The 21,088-nt window shown below is 46.4% G+C and overlaps 1 protein-coding gene across 1 annotated transcript in view; it reads left to right on the top strand.

The window, feature by feature from the left end:
• Positions 1–21,088, top strand: part of AARS (alanyl-tRNA synthetase) — a 163,333-nt gene that overhangs the window by 123,191 nt on the left and 19,054 nt on the right. The window contains 5 exon segments of the mRNA XM_029608901.1: positions 2,297–2,503; positions 3,275–3,459; positions 4,485–4,593; positions 15,478–15,591; positions 16,906–17,025. Of these exon segments, the coding sequence (XP_029464761.1) occupies positions 2,297–2,503; positions 3,275–3,459; positions 4,485–4,593; positions 15,478–15,591; positions 16,906–17,025 (735 nt within the window).

The raw sequence follows: 21,088 nt of genomic DNA, 5'->3' as shown, positions 1-21,088 counted from the left end.
CCCTTCTGATCTAGCCAACTATCGCCCTATTTCTAACCTTCCATTCATCGCTAAACTCCTTGAAAAAACTGTCAACAAGCAACTGACAGAATACCTTGAAGACAATCACATTCTTGCCCCCGCACAATTTGGCTTTCGTAAATCTCACAGCACGGAGACTCTATTACTTTCACTGACTGACCACATTATTAAAGGATTTGAGAAAGGACAATCATACATACTTGCCTTCCTTGACATCTCATCCGCATTTGACACCGTCAGCCATCCCATTCTTCTACAGCGCCTAACTGAAATAGGCATTACAGGTGTTGCCCACAACTGGTTCAAATCCTACCTCAGCAACAGAGACTACAAAATTCAGCTAGGCAATCACGTATCCAATGCCATCCCCCTTAATCAAGGTGTCCCTCAGGGATCATCCCTCTCCTCTACCCTCTTCAATATTTACATCCTTCCCCTCTGCTACTTCCTCTCTAGCCTAAATCTCCCCCATTACATTTACGCTGATGATGTTCAGCTGCTCATACCCATCACTGACTCCCTTTCGAAAACCATGGATTTCTGGAATGATACCCTCCAATCCATAAACAATCTCCTCTCTTCCATCCACCTAGCCCTTAACACAACTAAAACTGAAATCATGCTCATCTCACCCCCCAACCACTCGATCCTCCCCCCTCTATCACAGTTCAAATTTGCCCAACAAGTCCGTGATCTGGGAATCATCCTCGACGGGCACTTTACCCTGAAGAAATTTATCAACAATATACTTAAAGATGGTTTCTTTAAACTCCATACACTGAAAAAACTTAAACCCTTACTGCATGCCCCTGATTTCCGGACAGTGCTTCAAACCACTATCTTTGCCAAAACAGACTACTGCAACTCCCTGCTCCTCGGCCTTCCTAACAACGCCATTCATCCCATTCAAATTCTGCAAAACACAACAGCCCGAATCTTGACCAACCTACGCAAACATGACCATATTACACCTGTTCTAAAAGATCTTCATTGGCTCCCAATAGCATCCCGTATACAATATAAGGCACTCTCTCTCATCCACAAGGCTTTATACAATCCTGAAATGAACTGGTTCAATGAATCCTTCCGCTTACACCAGTCCAATAAGCCTACCAGACATGCACATCTCGCAACCATGCCTATCCCCTCTCCCAAACTCCACAAACTAACCTCCACAAGAGCCCGTGCACTATCCATCGCCGGGCCGACCCTTTGGAACACAATGCCAGTTGAACTACGGCAAGAGGAATGCCTGAAATCCTTCAAGCGGAAGCTTAAGACCTGGCTATTTGCCAAAGCATACACCTAATCTCCACTCTGCCTTTCCACCGCCCCCCTTTCGGTACCCCACTTTTGCCCCTTCCTTCTTCTTTCCGCCCCCTAATATTCCCAAATCCCTTTTCTCTCAGTTCTCTCAACATTGTACATATGTATATATTTGCAATTCTTGTTTAATATTTAATGCAATTTATCCCACGTTCTCTTACCCCTTTATTCCCTTGTTAACATGTTTTATCTGTTCCATGTAAAGCGCCATGCATGGCGTATATTTGCGTTACACTGTGAACCGATGTGATATCCTGGATGAATGTCGGTATATAAAAATTTTAAATAAATAAATAAATAATAGGGAGAATCCCAACTAGGACCCTGGACACATCTTATCCTTATTGCTCCATCTTGGCCCAGGCAAGTGTGGTTCTCTTACCTCATCAGGTTGTAAGTCCACACACCAATCCCCCTAGGATCCAATCAGGCTCTACTAACTGAATAAGGTTGCTCCCTATGTTTCATGGCTAATTCAGCCTTACTTATCAACAGAGAAATCAGGTTTGCTTACCATAAACTGGTTTCTCCTTAGACAGCAGGATGAATTAGCCATGTTTAATATCTGTCTATCTTTCTGTTTCTGGAGAATCTACTACCTAGGTAGAGCTAAGCTCTACAATCAGCTGAGGGGCTCACGAGTGAGCAAACATGCACAGAAACTCCACACCTGTTCAGTAGTAAAACTTTACTGTGCTATAGAGATGGATCCATTTGGTACCATTCAATGTCACTTGCATGTCATGGCTAATTCATCCTGCTTTCTACAGAGAATCATGTTTACAGTAAGCAAACTTGCTTTCCCTTTGTATAACTTCATGGTGATCCTTTCCCTGCTTCCATATAGAGCTTTTTCTTTCTGCAGCTGTCATGTGAGCCGAGTTCTTCCTTTCACCCTGTTGCCTTTAGAAAGGAATTCTAACACTACTTTTCATTCTTTCCTTTTCAGTCTAGACGCAGGCCTGTCATGAGCAACCACACTGCCACCCATATCCTGAACTTTGCTTTGCGCTCTGTGCTGGGGGAGGCTGATCAGAGAGGATCCCTGGTGGCATCAGACAGGCTACGCTTTGACTTCACTGCTAAAGGAGCAATGAGCACCCAGGAAATCAAGAAAACTGAAGAGATTGTCAGCAGAATCATTGCAGAAGCTAAGGTTCCTCTGATCTTGCTTTACATAGTCACATGGGAAAATGCAGCAATGCCATTGTATACAGTAGATGGAATTATCTAAATGGCCACCATATCCTTTCTATTCTTTACAATTGTACACTGAGGGGCTGGACAATGGCATGTCATCTTAGAGATGCTTGGTGCTATCACATTGCAGCTCTGCTGTATGGATATTTTTATTTTAAGATAAAAACTTGTTTTGCTGCATATGTCGAGTAATGCTATAGAAATATTTAGTGGTAGTATACTTTAAAGCAAAACAAGGACAACATGCCTCTTTTCTGCTTGTGTCTTGCAACACATTGAGGTAGGGGTCCATTTAGTAGTGGATCTCATACAAACACAGCATTAAATATTTAAGAATAGTATGTGCATAAAAAACTGGATTCTGGTTGGCCAAACTGAATTCCTGTCCAGTCTTCTTGAAATGTGGTGGTCTTATGGGCTTGCAAAAGGAGAATGCACCAGGAAAAAAGGAACAGCTTATTTAAGTACAGCATAGGTGAAGATATGTGCTGTCTTCATTTTCAGCAGTGACTATTTGTGCACACGTCACTTTAAAATAGTAACAAAGTGAGAGAGACAAAAATATCTTATAGGTCTGCCCAATAAAGTGTTTAGGATTGTATCTGCTTCTCCATGCAGGTTATCCCAATACCACCTTGGAAGCTTTATATTGTGCTTCTGCAAGCACAGACTTTAGTGACTGCATTGTACTGTGGGAGTGCTCTAACTCCTTCTCATTTGTCCCTAGACTGTTTATGCTAAGGATTGTCCTCTGGCAGCAGCTAAGGCCATCCAGGGTTTGCGGGCTGTGTTTGACGAGACATATCCAGATCCTGTGCGGGTAGTTTCCATTGGCATCCCTGTAGAGGATATGCTGACTGATCCATCGGGTCCTGCTGGCTCTGTCGCATCTGTGGAATTTTGTGGTGGGACGTAAGTTTTAAGAATACTGAGTAGAAAGTGATGAGGAGACGTAAAACAGCAAATGAAACACATTCAGAAATAGAATATCGCTGGCCCTGGTCTGTACGAGGAGAAAAAGGGAATCATTTTCGCAATTGCAAAAGTTTTTGTTGGAACAAAACTGGATAAAATATGGGGAATAGCTTTCATGCAGTTTTGTGCAAAAATTCAGTATACACACATTACTGGATGTTCCAGATTAGGCATGTTCTACCAAAAATAGTTCTGGTAGTATTGTAAAGCAGAAGTAATGTCTGGAATGAATATGCACTGAACTGGTAAAGAGAAATTTTTGATGACTGATTAGATGTCTTTATCTACTGTAAAGACATTTTTGGTGGAAAAGGGACATTAGTGAAAAGATCTACAGCAAGAAAGACCAATTATATAGTAATCTTCTTGTTACTCAGTCACTCAAGGTAGGATGAACTACAGGAGATGAAAGGAAATTGCACAAAATTATAGTCCTTCACCAAGCTGGGGCTACAACCCAAGGACATGAATATAACTATTTGAAAGAAATTTCACTGCAGATATGGCTTTTTGGAGGTAGAGAACCACTCAATATAGATACTCCTTCATCCCTAGAATTCTGAGTTCAGTGCTATGAATTCAATCCAAGCCAGTTTTGGAGCTACAAGTTAATTTAACAGTTTCATTTTCAAAATGAGATACCTAAACAAGCTAGCATTGAGTAGCAACAGAAATATAGGATTAAGTTTTTGTTATTAATTGACCATTTGTAAAGTTCTAGAAGCCATAACTAGCTTTAAAAAAATACATCTGTGCTCTAATAGACCATATGATCCTGTATTTTAGAAATGTTATTCTATTTAAACTTTAAAATCAGGCTATCTCTTCTGATTTTTTATGCAAGATTATCCAACAGGGTGGAACACCGGATTTCCAGCTGTTTTCTTGTTCACTGGTTTGCAGCACAATGATAAATCAGAGGTTGAGTCCTAGTGCACATAGGCTGTTTCTCTTTTTTTCAGGCACCTGCAGAACTCTAGCCATGCTGGTCCCTTTGTGATTGTGTCTGAAGAAGCTATTGCCAAAGGGATTCGGAGGATAGTTGCAGTTACTGGTGCTGAGGCACAGAAGGTGAGGGCAGAGATGGTCAAGGAAGCCATTCTGTGAACCTGAGATGATTTGCTTTCACCTTTCCACTCCCCTTATCTCAGCCTCTCTTCAAAGCTGAATAGAATCAAGGTTTTCTCTAGGGATCAGTATGGTTACTAGAACACTGCACTTATGATAAAAAGTCATTATTTTAGATGATGGTTCTAGTCCTTATGCACTAAGTAGCACTTTAGAAGTTCCCATGGAGGGCTTAATAAGCATCTGAGAGGGTGACAGAGCAAATACCTTGGCTGGAGCTGAAAACCACATTGACTCCAGAGTTTTCAAATGCACTTTCACTTTATTCTCATTAACAGAACTTCAACAATAAGACTGCCTACCTTTGCAGTACACTTCCCATTCCCTTGGGTTTGGTCAGAATAGATTTACAGAAGTTGCCTCTCCTGGAGACTTGGGGGCCTCCTGAAGCCAGCTGGGCTTATACTCTTATCCTGCCCCAGCTGGTCCCATCTTCCAGACTCTCCCCGCCCTCTGTGGGAGCTCTCTACCTCTTTGCACACACAAAAGGGGGAAAACAGGGTCACTCTGTCACAGCACCCCATATAAATCATAGTTCCCTGTACGTACCAGGATCAGTCCAGACTCCTGGGTTCTGTCCATTCACCAGCAGATGGAGGCAGAAAAAGTTCCAACTGACTCCGCCCCTTCCATGAGGTGCACCTACTGTATGTCAGTATTTTTCTGCCTCCAGCAGATGGTGGAGGTGCAATACCTACAGTCAGGATTTTAATCAGTTTTGAAAAATACAGACAAAATAGATATTTTTGTTCATAAAATTTATCTTTTTCTTTTAAGTATTTCTTAATTTACTTCCCCCTTTTTTTTTTTTTTTAAAGTAAAGGTTTGTTTTTTTTTGGGGGGGGGGGGGGGGGGTTTTCTGGAAGCAGGGCAAATGGAGACTAGCCTCCCCTCCCAGGGAGTTGGCAGGTCCTGAGGGGACCATCCTCCCTGGTATTTGAGGCTTTTGGCTTTAGGGGTTGAGAACCCTTGGCTTCAGTTTGCTGCAGCTTTTGGGGTGATATCGGGGAGCCCGGTTGACTCACCCCGCGGAGCAGCGGACCCAGCTTCTTTCAGGTCATATAAAAAAAAAAGTTATTTATAGCCTTTTTACTTTGCCGGTCGGACTCTCCGTAACCTCTTTAGCTGCTTTGGGCGGTCGGCAGGCTTTTTTTTTTTTTTTGCTTTCATTTTTTCCTCAGCCGGCTCATTTTTTTTCACAAATGCCGCGTGGTCCGGCCTGCCATGCGTGTGGAGACACGCGGGCTAGAGTCTCTCATGACAGCCTATGCTCCTCCTGCCTCTCCGGGGGGGGGGGGGGGGGGGAGGGATGTTCAGGGACAACTGGGGGTGTTATTTCTTCCTCACTCTGTCAGACCAGGACTCCCGCGTCTTTCTGCTGCAGCCTCCTTCCCATTTCCTGCTTCATCTGAAGCTATTTCTGTCTCTGTTCAAGCTGCTCCTCTCGCAGCGGAGGGGGGAGGGGTTTCTCCTCCTGCTCTTTCTCCACAGCAATTAGCCTCTAGGGAGGTGATTGTTTTGCTAATTCAGCTGCTGCTGCTGAGGAGAGTCCTGAAGGGACTTCAGACTCCTCTTCTTCATTTTCTTCCGACTTTATTATGTTTTTACATAAAGCTTATAAGGCCAGAAAGTCCTCAAAAAAGAATTCTGAGGGGATTTCTTTTTCAGTACCATTGTCTCAAAAAGCAGCTTCTAAACGGAACAGATCCTCGCGGGGGATGGATGTTCCCAAGCTTAAACGCTCTCTTAGGACTCCGGTGTCTCGGCGCTTACCTGACACTACTTCTGATACCTCAAAGTCAGACCAGGGGGACCCAAGCGACATTCCTCCTCAGGACCCTGATTCTGCTGCTGGTCAAGATCCCTTGCCCTCTAAGGGTCCTCATGTGGTCGAAGGCGATGATCCTAAGGTGGTCCGCCTCTTTAGGAAGGATGAGCTTCTTCCTCTCATTCCTGTGATTCTTGAGGGGTTGGGAATTGATTCACTGCCAGAGGATTCTCGTATGGGTTCAATTGACCCTGTCATGGTTGGTCTACGTGGTCCCACTCAGTCTTTTCCTTTTCATCTTTCAGTCACAGACTTATTATTTCGCGAATGGGACACCTCTGACTTGGGATTGAAGGTCAGCAAGGCCATGGATAAGCTATATCCTCTGCCTGAGGATGCTTTGGACCTTTTGCGTGTTCCCAAGGTTGATACAGTGGTCTCTGCTGTTACCAAAAAGACTACAATCCCGGTTACCGGGACTACAGCTCTCAAAGATCTTCAGGATCAAAAGTTAGAGGTTCAACTTAAAAAGATTTTTGAAGTTTCAGCTCTTGGAGTCCGAGCTGCTATGTGCAGTAGTTTTGCTTTAAGAGCAGGACTCTGCTGGGTTCAGCATCTTTTCCTGATTCACAGCCTTCAGATCCTCAGTCTAGAGATTTGAGAAAGCTAGATGTGCGGTGCTCTCTATTGCTTTATCTCGAGGTCACTAATAGTTTCCGCATGTCGGACCATCTTTTTGCGCTCTGGAGCGGTCCCAAGAGAGGGCACAAAGCATCTAGGGCTACTATAGCCTGATAGCTAAAAGAAGTTATTGGTTCGGCATACTTACTTCATGGTCGGCCGCTTCCGTCTGGTCTTCGTGCTCACTCTGCTCGGTCTCAAGCAACTTCCTGGGCGGAGTGTCAGCAAGTATCTCCGCATGAGATTTGTAGGGCGGCAACTTGGAAGTCTGTACATACTTTTGCTAGACATTATCGCCTGGATGTTCAGGCTCCAGGATCTGGGGGTTTCGGTGATGCGGTGATCCAAGCGGGACTCTCAGGGTCCCACCTAGTTAAAGGAGCTCTGGTACATCCCAGGAGTCTGGACTGATCCGGGTACGTACAGGGAAAGGAAAATTAGTTCTTATCTGCTAATTTTCGTTCCTGTAGTACCACGGATAAGACCAGAGTCCCACCCATTTCAGTTTGGAGATAAAGGAGAGTCCGCTCGTTCTTGTTTACTTTGCAGATAAGAATTTTCACATAATATGTTTGTTAGATGTTGTTAGATGCTCTGCTGCCGTTTGGGTCAGTGAGTCTGGTTCTTATGGAATGTTCTCCCAGTTTATAGCAGTTAGCTACTTAGTTGGGTTTTTTAGTTCTCCTGCTTTGTTACATTTAAATACTGACGTACTGTAGGTGCACCTCACGGAAGGGGCGGAGTCAGTTGGAAGTGTAATATAAGCATTCCAATTCATCCATTCCAGAGGGACCCATTCTTGCAAGGTAATTACAAAAAGCAAGCACATTGGCAAGAAATGAGAAAATAGGGGGCCCACTCGAGCAGCTGGTGTTGGTCTTCGTGCAAAAAGTGTCAGCAGTAACCACAAGCAAAAGTCAGACAATACAGTGTGAATGTCAGATTGCCACATAGAGTACACTTCAAGAACATGTAAAACTAAAGAGAAAACTCCTAGTAAGAACTGTTCAACTGAGCTTGCCAGCCTCCCGTGGGGCTCAGTAACTTGACGAGTACCAAAAATAGCTCTCCTGCATTATGGCATATCCGGGGCCCTAAAACAGCTCTTAACTTCAGATAATTTTTCGGTGTCTTGCAAGGTAGAGCAAACAACCGCCTTGTTATCAATATTACCTTGAGTTTGCCGGGGTATAGCATTGCATATGGAAACCACAAGTTTCCAAGCTCACACTTTACAGCTCCAAAGGCCTGGCATTGCTTCCTTAACTCCAGCGAGAAGTTAGCAAATATCATGATCTTTGCCCCCTCATAAGTCAAGGAGTCTGTCTCTCTAGCTGTGAGGACACATTGCTTGTCTTGAAATTTGTGGAGGTGCATGATCAAGGCCCGGGACGTTCTCCTCTGGATCGGAGTTGGCACAGTAATGCGATGAGCTTGGTCTATCTTAATGGTGCCATTTTTACCATGAATGCCAAGCAGTTGGGGAAGCCAGCATGCCACGAATGCAATGGCATCACGTCCCTCCGATTTCTCTGGGAGGCCTATTATCTGTATATTGTAACGCCTCAGCCGGTTTTCAAGGTCGTCCAGCTTGTTGAAGGCTGAAGTCTGCTACTGCTCCAGTTTCTCCACCTTAGCGTGCTCAATGAAGTTACTATGTCCTCCAGCTCTGAAACGCAGGTCTCTGCCTACACTAACCTTCCCAAGAGGTTTTGTACCGTGTCCACGAGCTGGGTGATTTCATCCACTAGGACTCCCAGCCGAGTGTCAAGACGAGGTTATTTTCACCACAAATGCCTCTAGTAGGCCCTCTATTTTGTCCAAACCAGGCACAGCAATCACTAGGGACTCATCCGACTCTTCATTGAACATGGACGCCGCTAGCTCCTCATCCCACTCTGGTAATTTACCTCTCATCATTTTCCTGGGCTTTGATCTCCGCTCTGCCCAGAGCATGGGTAAGGAGCTTTGGGTAGAATCCTTACTCAGTACCATAATCAGAAGATTTAACAGTGTTTGAAAAGATTTGTGCAGGTAAGTGCTAGTAGGTCCCGCGGGAGCTCAGCAACACACATCCACTTTCCTCAGAGCATAACCGAAAGTCCCCTCCTTTTGCATTTTTTTAAGAAGCAAAAGGGTGCCCCATGTCAAGGAATGCTTTAATATACTTACATGGTCTTGCTTTGTGACTTTCAGGTCTGTAGTCCTCAGGTTTTTGAATGGAATATTTTTTTTGTTTGTTTAACTAACTCACAGGTGGATTGTGAGGTTGTCACTCCCTGATGACATCAGACAGCTGGTTATTATGCAATATTTCCATGAGTGGGATGCACAAAGAGTCTGAGCTGAATAACCCATTTTCAGCAAAGTCTCTGAGAGGGTTAAAAAAAATGCTTTTGTCCAGGATATGGAGTGACCTGGAAGTAGCACAGCAGGGTCTTAGAGTGCTTTATATTTCTTCACACCTTTGCTCATTTTCACATTATAGGAATATCTCAAAATTAAGAATAGTCTTGATTGCATAACTCCTCACATCCCTTGACTCAGTACTTGGTGGAAGCCTCTTTTGCAGCAGTAACACTACTATTTTTAAAAATTCTTTATTACTTTTGGAATATTTCTACAAATACTCTTTCACAATTAAAGTATAAAGTATGTTGTGGCATTTGGCTTCAGACAGTAGGAATTGGTACACAAGGATGCAGTATCAGACATTGAAGTTCTGTGCCTGAACCCGTCCTTAAGATAGGAGATGAGAGGAATGCTGAGGCTCCTGGCCCTCCCTCCTTTAATCTGCATTGAATATATCTTATCAGTTAGAAATGAGGAGGTTTCCTCCTGTTTATGCAGTCTGTTTTGCCTTTTAATCTGGCAGAAGTTCTCAACAGACTCCCAGGTATATTTTTTCAGGGATCGACTGGATTTTGGGATTTCCCCCTAATAAATCTGTAAATAAATGAAAGTGGGAGGAAATGTGCATTGGGGTTGGGGGCATGTTCTGAATCTGACAGTTTGAGATTTTGCTAGATATCCATAGGACCATGTGTGCTAAAAATGAAGGAGGAACAGTCGAGGTTTAAAGAGGGAGATGTCTTGTGCAGCTGCTATATTAGCCTTCCCAAGTCATCAAATATTTTGGTTTGGAATGGTGTTGGACATTTTTTTAAATGTTATTTGCCTAATTGCAAAAATGCACTAGGTGAGGTACCAAGACAATTAAGGCATATTGAGTATTCCCTGTACGTACCCAGATCAGCCCAGACTGCTGGGTTATGCCTCCCTTCCAGCAGATAGAGACAGAGAAAAACTTGTCTTCCCGGGGGCGAGGGCCCATCAGCGGGGGCAGCTGGCGGCAGGGGGAGGCAGGCACATCGGTCCAATGCTGCAGGCACCCCGATGCTGCCTCATGGAACTTGCTCTGCCTCACTCCCGCGGAATGCGGGAATGGCGGTCGTTTTAGGAGCTGTAGATGCTGATGCAGACAGCTCAGCAGGGGGAGGAGATCTCCCTCCTCAATTATTTCCACAGGACTTTTGCCCTGGGTCTCCCCATGATTTATTTCCTGCTTTCCATGCTCCTTTGGGTACCCCCCTCTGGAAAATTTAAAGGGCCAGCATCCTTTTTCGGCTGATTTTATTTTACTATTACATAAAGGCTTATTTAGCTAGCCTTATGCCCATGGGAGATCCTGAGCCCCCTCCGGGGCGGCCTGGGGATGGGCCCTCTCCTCCCGTGCAGGTTCCTAGGCCGGATCTTCATGAGGTCTCCTGGATTAGGGTGGTCCGGGAAGGGTCCGGGAACCAGGGGGCGGTGCCGCTGGCGGATCCGCTTGAGGCGGACATGGATGAGGATTCCGAGCGTGTGGCCCCGGTGGAAGGGGATGATCCTCGGGTCCTTAGGCTCTTTCATAGAGATGAGTTGGAGCCGATGATTCCACATGTTTTAGTGGATTTGGGCATACTGGCTGGACAGACGCCGACGCCTCGGGATCAGGGCACCGTGGATCCGGTGCTGTCTGGTCTTCGTCCCCCGGCTAGGACTTTTCCTTTTCATCCTATGTTGCTCCAGCTAATGTTTCTGGAGTGGGCTACTCCGGAAGCTAGCCTTTGCGTAGGCAGAGCTATGGAAAAATTGTACCCACTGCCGGATGACTCTCTTGACTTCCTTAACATTCTGAAGGTTGATGCCAGTGGCAAATGAGCGTATGTGCAGTCACCAAGCGTACAACTATTCCTGTAGTTGGGGCGGCTGCCCTTATGGACACTCAGGATCGTAAGCTGGAGGTACTTCTCAAGCGTATCTTTGAAGTGTCGGCTGTGGGGGATCAAGCAGCCGTTTGCAGTAGTTTAATGCAGTGTGCGAGTCTCCGGTGGGTACAACAACTCCTGAGTGCCAGAGAGCTCTCCCCGGAGGAGTTGGAGCACGCTGATCATTTGGAGGCAGCGGTAGCGTATGGGGCGGATGCCTTGTATGATCTCCTTCGTATGTCTTCGTGTACTATGGCTTCTGCGGTATCAGCCCGCAGGCTTTTATAGCTCTGTAACTGGTCGGCTGACGTTTCCTCCAAGTTGCAGCTGGGTGCTTTTCTGTCAGTGCACAGAGTCATGCAACTGTTGCAGTCTTTCAGCAGGATGATCCCTTGGTGCTGACACATTCGCTGATGTACAGGGGGCCCATTTTGATACTATCCTTGGCAAGGGGTTTTTCCCGCAGGAGAGTTTGGTCAAGCTGTGGATACAGTTCCGTAGATTATGTTGGTCCATTCCCAGAACCTGGGACTATTTGCAGGTCCTGGGTTCCATGGCATCCATGGGGGGTCTACTGATGCCAGTGGCAAATGGTGCAGGGTTGGTGGTTGGTGGAAGAATTTTCATGATCTTAAAATCAATTACAAATGAGTACTTAGCAATGTGATGTGCTTCCCCCCCCCCCCCATTTTTACGTGGTCTGGCAATGCGATGATAGCTTATATCAACTAAAAGGGAGAAACTCTGAGCCAAATAGTGTTGCAAGAGGCCCAGGAGTTGTCTTGCTGGGCAGAACAACACCTGGCAGCATTCCATGTAGATGGAGTAGGCAATGTTCAGGCAGACTTTCTCAGCCACAGTGTTCTAGATCAGCAAATAAGAACATAATAAATTGCCATGCTGGGTCAAACCAAGGGTCCATCAAGCCCATCATCCTGTTTCCAACAGAGGCCAAACCAGGCCACAAGAACCTGGCAAGTACCCAAACACTAAGAAGATCCCATGCTACTTATGCCAGTAGTGGCAGAGGCCATTCCCTAAGTCAACTTGATTAATAGCAGTTAATGGACTTCTCCAAGAACTTCTCCAAACCTTTTTTAAACCCAGCTACACTAACTGCACTAACCACTTCCTCTGTCAACAAATTCCAGAGCTTAATTGTGCGTTGAGTGAAACATTTTCTCTGATTAGTCTTAAATGTGCTACTTGCTAACTTCATGGAGTGCTCCCTAGTCCTTCTATTATCCGAAAGTGTAAATAACCGATTCACATCTACTCGTTCAAGACCTCTCATTATTTTAAAGACCTCTTATCATATCCCCCCTCAGCTGTCTCTTCTCCAAGCTGAACAGCCCTAACCTCTTCAGCCTTTCCTCATAAGAGAGCTGTTCCACCTCATTCAGTCCAGGTAGGGCATTGCTTAGCTGAACTTGATGGCCTGGTGGCAGATTGCCAAGGCATGCTGATTCTTCAGTTGCAGGAAGGATCGGGGCACAAAAGAGTTCAATGCTCTGGTTTTTCCCGGCCTTCCAGGATCCTCTTATACGTATTTCCTCTGTGGCCCCTGGTGGGAAGAGTTCTAGGGTGTATTGAGAGTCACTCTGGGAAGGTGATTCTGGTGGCTTCAGAAAGGCTGTATTTTCTGTGGTTCACAGGGCTGATAAATCTGGTAGTGGAAGGACCCCTCTAACTCTAACGTATTTCACAACAGCTCCCTCTGGATCCAATCCTTTTGAACCAAGTGGCTCATCTTTGTCCCATGCCTTGGCTTTTGGAAGGCACACTTGCAATTGAAGGGCTATTCTGCGGAGGTCAATACAACTTTGTTACAGGCTAGAAAAACATCCACATCTTTGGCTTATTTCCAGGTGTGGAGGGTGGGTGAGACTTGGTGTTGAAAGGAGGGATTCCTCCTCTTTGAGCTTCAATGTCTAGTAGGGTGGCCTTTTGGCAAGCTGGGCTAGCATAAGGGCTAGCCTTAAATTCACTGTGGGTCCTGATAGCAGCCTTGGGTGGTTTCCTAGGAAAGGTTTAGGGATCGTCTCTGGCTTCGCATCCGGATAGGGAGTAAAACACTTGCATCCTCTGGTATGGCAGGCGCTTTCTTCACGGAACCTTAACTTAGTGTTCAGAGAGCTCTGTAGTCCTCCATTCAAGCTGCTACGGCAGGCTTCACTGAAGGATCTCACACTGATGGTGGTCTTTCTGGTGATGATATGTTCCGCTAGAAGGATTTTGGAAATTCAGGTGTGGACTTGTAGGGACCCTTTCCTCAAATTTCTGATAGGATGACCTTGTGGACCATGCCATTGTTTTTTCTGAAGGTAATATCTTTTTTCCACCTCAGTCAAATAGTGGAACTTCCTACTCTTTGAAATTTGGATGCTTCACTGCTGCATCTGCAGGAGCTTCAGGGGTTGAAAGTGACCTTTAAATATCACAGCAGTGCCAGATGCACAAACTGTTTCCTACAGCCTGACCGCTTGTTTGTTCTGTTTGGTAGTGTGTTCAAAGTGATCAAGGTTTCTAATGCAGTAATTGCACCATGGTTAAAGGAAACCATCGTCTTTGCTTATATTTGTTAGGGGCACCCCATTCCTATTGGACTGAAAGTCCATTCTCCTAGGGTGCAGGTGGAGTCATAAGCTGAATGTGATGACTTGGTCTTCTCGTTCACAAAGCATTTCAACTTGGATTTCAGGCACCGGAAAGTGCTGACTGAGGGGCGTGTGCTGTTTGTGTGTGTCTTTCAGGTTTCTGCACAGTGTAGGGGAGATTAGATACATCCCATGCATCTGGAATGGTCTGGGGTATGAACAGGAAAGGAAAATTCTTACTTGCTAATTTTCGTTCCTGGAATACCACAGATTAGTCCAGAGCCTTACCCTTTGGAGTCAGGAAAGACCGCTCTAGTTTGAGGGCTAATAAACAGGAATGATGTTACTGTTGAGATTTCTCAGTCACCTTTCTCAGTTGTTGGACATCAAATTGGAGGTCACCTTGTTTCCCCTGCTCAGATTGGGTAAGGGGGTTGTTAGTTGATCTCATCATGGCTTGAGTACAGGTCATACTTAGAGTTTTGCAAATTGCAAGCTAACAAGTAGTGCAGTGTCAGTAAAGTTTTTTTCTGTCTCCATCTGCTGGTTAGGAAGAAAACCATGCGTCTGGACTGATTTGTGGTATTCCAGGAATGAAAATTAGATGATAACCAGTTTTCCTTTTGTATTTGTGGGCCCTTCTGAAAGGAGGGAGGCACATGATAAAGAATATAGACATTGGTATTGTGGATTGAATTTTCTTGATGTGCTCAGGACTCCCTCAGGAGGAAAGTACCGTATTTTTCGCTCCATAAGACGCACTTTTTCCCCCCCAAAAGTGGGGGGGAAATGTATGTGCGTCTTATGGAGCGAATATAAAAAAAACAAACAAAAATCTAACAACCCCCCCCCTCCTGACTCCCCCAAGACCTGCCAAACGTCCCTGGTGGTCCAGCGGGGGTCCAGGAGCGGTCCGGGAACGATCTCCTGGGCGTGGGCCGTCGGCTGCCAGTAATCAAAATGGCGCCGACGGCCCTTTGCCCTCACTATGTCACTGGGACCGACCGCTGCTATTGGTCGGTCTCAGTGACATAGTAAGGGCAAAGGGCCGTCGGCGCCATTTTGATTACTGGCAGCCGACGGCCCACGCCCAGGAGATCGTTCCCGGACCGCTCCTGGACCCCCGCTGGACCACCAGGGACGTTTGGCAGGTCTTGGGGGGGGGTCAGGAGGGTGGGGGTTGTTAATTTAAAGTGTGGGATGGGGTTTTTTTGGGGGGGGGAGGGGTTCCCAGAGAAAAAAAAGTTTTCTGATCTGGGGAGTGGACCAAAATGGCCCTCCCCAGACCCGAAAACAAAATGGGGAGAAAAAAAAAAGCTATGCACTCCCCTAATTTGCTCCATAAGACGCCCAGACGCAGAGCCGGTTTAGCACAATTTTTTTTTTTTTTTTAAATTTTCCCCCTCTGAATCCTAGGTGCGTCTTATGGTCAGGTGCGTCTTATGGAGCGAAAAATACGGTATATTGAAGGAGGTCTTCTGCTGTGCTGATTACATTATGTAGAAGTAATGAGAATCATGTTTTTCTGTCCTAGGCACTAAGGAAAGCAGACAGCCTGAAGCAGTCTCTCTATATCCTGGAAGCAAAAGTGAAAGTCCAGACTGCTCCCAGCAAGGATATCCAAAAGGAAACTGCTGACCTAAGTGAGGTAATCTGTCTAGCTGCTGCCCTTTCTGATTCTTGGTTTAGTGAATCTAGGCCTTTATTGTGCTTGATAAATCATTGCAACTTAATCAGCACTTAGTATTGGATGCATTCATTATCTAATGGACCATTTGATTCTGTTGCTCAGATGCATCTCTGCTTAACATTACGTAAAGGCCCCATAAATCAAGTATGCATGGAATCAAGAGTTCTTTTCCTCCTGTTCTCCCATGCTCTTTTCTTCTATTTGAACTGTTTTGGCAACAGTCCCAGCAATCTTCCTTTTACCCAGTGTTCAATATGATGATGTGGAGACATTAAGGACTGTGTGATTGCACGTTCCCTGCCCCCATGCAGTTCAAAAATAAATAAATTCTGTGCTGCTAGATGCCAGCTAGTTGAGTTCTCCAGTTGGCTGAATGCCAGATAATGGAGCTTTTGCGATACTTTTACTTTGTGGAGTGAATTGTGTTTGGAGAAAGTATTTGAAAACTGTCATGAAATAATGCATCCTTCAACAAGCCCTGCAGAAAAGTTCCAGTCTTTCATAATACTTAAGAGAAGCTCCAAAAACCTCTGGAAATAGTCAAGATGGTCATTAGAGACTGTGTGATTTTTCAGAGTGTTGCAGGTTTAGAGGAAGAGGCTTGTGGAATCCATTCTAATGTCTGTTACCCCGCGTCCCCCCCCTCAGATTTTCCTGATGGTTTTTCACCTTGTGACTCAACCATGAAGTTGTAGGCAGCCCACTGGATACAGTTCTGCATCAGATTTGCAGTTCTTGCATTCCTCTGAAACAATTAGACACCCACATCAGGACAATATTAATGTCTTAATGTCTGTCCATTCAGATCTGTATATGCTTTATAATTGGATGTCTTCTTTTATAATTAAAATTTTAAGGGGGAAGTCCCCAGTATAGTGCAGTAGATTACTGCATGGAAATGCATGGTGTATGATGCAGAAATATCCTTCTGTACTGATATAATGCATGAGAAGGAAGGCACTGCATACATAAGGGAAACACTATCCCTACTATAGTATGGTAAAGGGCATTGTATAAAAGTAACTGCTTCCTTGCTGTAGTACAGTGGAACAATAAATGAGAAGGAACTGTATATGTAAGGGTGCATGGATAGACTTCATGGCTTGGGAATCCATGGGAATTTATCCTGGGGCTTTGTACACTCTTAGGCCTTGTTCTCAGACTGCCAGTGCCTAAATCGGAATAGTGATCGTATGGAGAGGCTTAGGAAGGTGCATGCTGCTGTACGCTGGGCTCTCACCAAGTAAGGTACCTGTTTCCTGTTTGTTGTAGAGACTGGCTGTTGCAGTCATTGCGCAGTGGCAAAAGGATGAGCTGCGGGAGACACTCAGAGAGCTAAAGAAAACCATGGATGACCTGGACCGTGCTAGCAAAGCGGATGTGCAGAAACGAGTGAGTCCTATGACCTCTTGTCCTCTACTAGGGAGTCCTTATGAGATTTATCATACAGTAAATAAGAGCTAATGTTAATCCCACCCCAGAGTAAGCCTTGTACCAACTTTGATCCTTCCACAGCACATTAAGTCCTGATTCACGAAGGTTTTTTTCCCACCATAGACACAGTGGGGGTGGAGGGAAGCCTTAGTGAATTAGGCCCCATGTATTCAAAGTAACATAGAAAATGATGACAGATAAAGACCAAAATGGTCCATCCAGTCTGCCCAGCAAGGTGTTTAGGGTTGTAACTGCTGCCCCATGCAGATTACTCCCTTGCTTTTTGTTTAGGGTTATAACTGCTATAAACGGAAGGCATGGGGGGTAACCTGCATGAAGTGGTAGATACAACACTATACACCATCCTGGGCAGACTGGATGGACCAATTTAGTCTTTATTGTTCATCATTTAGTATGTTACTGTATTACTTTGGGCCTGATTCATGATGGCCCCTGCTCCCCCCCACCCCCCTTCGAATCAGACCTCAGTGTGCTGTAGAAGGATAAAAATGGTTTTTGAACGTACCTGGATCAGTCCAGACTCTAATGGGTTTATTCATCTGTGCCAGCAGATGGAGACAGAGAAAGTTAAACTGACATGGGTTCATATACCCTGATGCCACCTGCAGTTCCTCAGTATTTCTGTCTCCAGCAGATTGTGGCTGGTGCATAAACCTACAGTTCCCTGTACATACCCGGATCAGCCCAGACTCCTGGGTTTTACCTCCCCTCCAGCAGGCGGAGACAGACTAATTTCTGTGGACTCTGTCTTATACCCCTGAGGTGTCCCCTAGAGTTTGTCAGTATTCTTCTGTCTCCAGCAGGTGGAAGAGGTGCTTCCCTGGAGTCTGGTATTTGTTTGGTTAGAATCTGTAGGTTTTGGTCAGGCTTCGGCTTTGTTTTTGGTACTGGTTGTCAGGTAGTAAGTGTTAAGCTACTTTTCCCATTAGCCTCCCAGTGGTGGGACCATACTCCCTGGTATTTGAGCCTCAGGAGCAGAGGGTTGAGGACCCTGTAACTGCCTGCTGAAGGTGGTCCCGGGGGTTGTAAAGCTTGTTCTATGCTTATGGCCAGGGACACAAGAACACTTAGACTCAGTAAAAGTATAATGTATTTTTATTAGTCAATATAAGTGTTCTCGGGAGATGCTGGGTACTGGGTGCCCTTAGTCTTACAAACTGACCAGCATCTCCCTGTATACAGGAAGTGATCCTTCTTTTATAGATAACATACAATATTGTGGAAGTTTCTAGACTTGCGTGACTGCCCAAAGAATCATTTACATAAGTTGTGATGTCAAATGCATGATTAAATCATCCCTAAGTATCCCTGATTGGCTTCCCAGGATGTGTAGCCCATTTCCCATGACTTTCTTTGTTCTGTTAAACTATTACTGGTAAAGGCAATCAACACGTCTGTAACTGTGTGGATTACAAACTTCTGAGAATAGTGCCTGAAGTTCACCTGTGGTGACTCTATGAATAGACATCACCTGTCTGGTGCCAGCTTGCCTCCACAGATATCCAGGGACATTAAGTCACTCAGAGTCCATTCAGTCCAAGCAGGCCAAAGACACGCAGAGGCTTCTGGGGATTTCCTTCTCCATGTTGGTTTTCTGTTCAGGCATACTTCTCAGGGTCTCGGGCTCCCACCTTCAGCTAGCCCCCCCTGCCCAGTTTTAAAAGTTTGACAAAAGTTTGTTTGAATTGGTTTACTGCACCTTTAAATTTTCCCTGCTCTGTCGGCTTTGCTGCCTCTCCGCGGGTGTTTACTGTGCACTCGGTTCAGGACCCGGACAGCTCCCGGTCGGGTAGGCCTGTGTTTCTCACGTCTCCTCTCTCCGGCCGGGCTAAATTTAGGCCGCTGCTTGTGGTGTGGCCTGTACTGCGCGCAGCAGCGCGCGCGAGCGAGCGGCTCTCCCGAGCCGGCATCTGCACAGCGTGCTTGTCAAGGGGAGAGGGTTCCCCGGGCGTCGCGGCCTATGCAAAATTGTCGGGCAGGGACTCCCGATCACGTGGGGGAACTGGTGGTTCACTTTTGCCTCAGCAGGCCCTGGACCCGTTCGCCTCAGCGCGGGAACGGAGGCCATTTTGAGCACCATGAGAGGAGAGGAAAGCACTGCTGTGGGGGATGGGCTTTTGCCTCCCCCGTTGTCTCCACGGCCTGGGGCACTGGGAGGGACCGGTCTCGCGGGGCCTGAGGAGGATTTGGTAGGGGAAGATTAGGAAGAGGACTCTGATGGTTCTTCTTCGTCGTTCACCTCCAATTTTGTGCTTCTAATGCACAAGGCTTTTAAGGAGCGCAGGGCTGGTAAGGCGCAGGGGCACAGGGTAGCTCGCCGAACACCTGCTTCAGCGGAGCCAGAGGGGGGTCCTTCTTCGTCCCGAAAGCGGATTCCGGCACTGAAGGCTGGTGGAGCGCCCAAGGAGAAACTTCCGTTTCGGTCCATGGTCCGTCCGAGGAACAACACATCTTCTAACTCTTCGGATCAGAAGGATTCTCCGTGATCAGGATATGGACCCTGATATCCAGGCTCCTCCATCCAAGCACATGGGCTCCCCTCCGGTGGAGGGGGATAATCCCAAGGTGGTGCGCTTGTTTAGAAAGGACGAGCTGGGTCCCCTTATTCCAGTCATCCTAGAGGAAATGGGGATTGAGGCCCCTCAGGATTCCAGACTAGGGGCTACTATGGATCTGGTGGTGCTGGGCCTCCAAGGCCCAGCGCTGTCATTTCCATTTCACTTCTCGGTGTCTGACTTTTTATTCAAGGAGTGGGACACTCCTGATCTGGGCTTAAAGGTGAGCAGAGCCATGGATAAGCTGTTCCCGCTGGATCTTCTCAGGGTGCCTAAAGTGGATTCTGCGATCTCAGCGGTGACGAAGAAGTCGACTATTCCGGTAACAGGGGCTGCAGCCTTGAAGGATTTGCAGGACCGTAAGTTGGAGGTACATCTGAAGATCTTTGAGGTTTCGGCACTTGGGGTCCGGGCTGCAATCTGCAGCAGCGAGCCAGTCTCCGCTGGATCCAGGATTTCCAAGCATCGGTGGAACTTACAGAGGCCCAGTCATTACAGGTAGGGAGGCTGGAGTCTGCGGTGGCTTACACTGTGGATGTCCTGTATGATCTTCTGCAGACATCAGGAAGAGCGATGGTGTCAGCGGTGTCTGTGTGTCGTCTGCTATGGTTGCGCAATTGGTCGGCGGATATATCCTCCAAGTCGCATTTGGGTTCACTGCCCTTCAAAGGCAGGTTGTTATTCGGGCAGCAATTGGATGATATGATCAAGTCCCGCGGAGAAAACAAGGTCCATAAGCTGCTGGAGGACAGGCCTAGGACCAGGGGATCTTTCCCTCAGAGCGAGATTTTGGGGAAATCGACGTTTTTGCTCCTCCCGCTCCATGGGCTCATCGTTCCGACAGGGACAAAGCCGTCAAAACACATGGCCCCAGTCCTTTCAAGGCCGGTGGTCTTCCAGAGATGGCGCCCCTCAATCTCATGGGGGTCCAAGCCTTCACAATGAAGGGCGGCCTGTTCACTTTTCTGTTCCAAAGATTGGGGCAGGTTGTCCTTATTCCTGGAGGAGTGGACCACGGTAACGTCCGATCAATGGGTCCTAAGCATAATCGAACATGGCTACGCTTTAGATTTTGCACGGCCGATCCGCGACTGCGAGCAGTCAAAAGAGACAAGTGGTACACGAGATCCTGCGGCGCTTACAAGACCTTGGCGCAATTGTTCCAGTTTCACCCGGAGAACTCAGGCGCGGGTGTTACTAAGTCTATTTCGTTGTGCCGAAAAAGGAAGGAACATTTCGCCCCATCCTCGATCTGAAACAGGTCAATCGGAGACTGAAGGTGCCTCGTTTTCGGATGGAAACTCTGCGCTCCGTGATAGCATCTGTCCACAAGGGAGAGTTTCTGGCGTCGCTGGACCTGACTGAGGCTTATCTGCACATTCCCATCCGTCTGGATCATCAGAAGTACCTACGGTTTGCGATCCTCGGCCAGCATTTCCAGTTTT

This window comes from Rhinatrema bivittatum, chromosome 7 (assembly GCF_901001135.1).
Source record: "Rhinatrema bivittatum chromosome 7, aRhiBiv1.1, whole genome shotgun sequence".
Taxonomy (NCBI): Eukaryota; Metazoa; Chordata; class Amphibia; order Gymnophiona; family Rhinatrematidae; genus Rhinatrema; species Rhinatrema bivittatum.
Note: the sequence above shows the minus strand (reverse complement) of the source record. Positions and strands in the feature narration are given on the sequence as shown.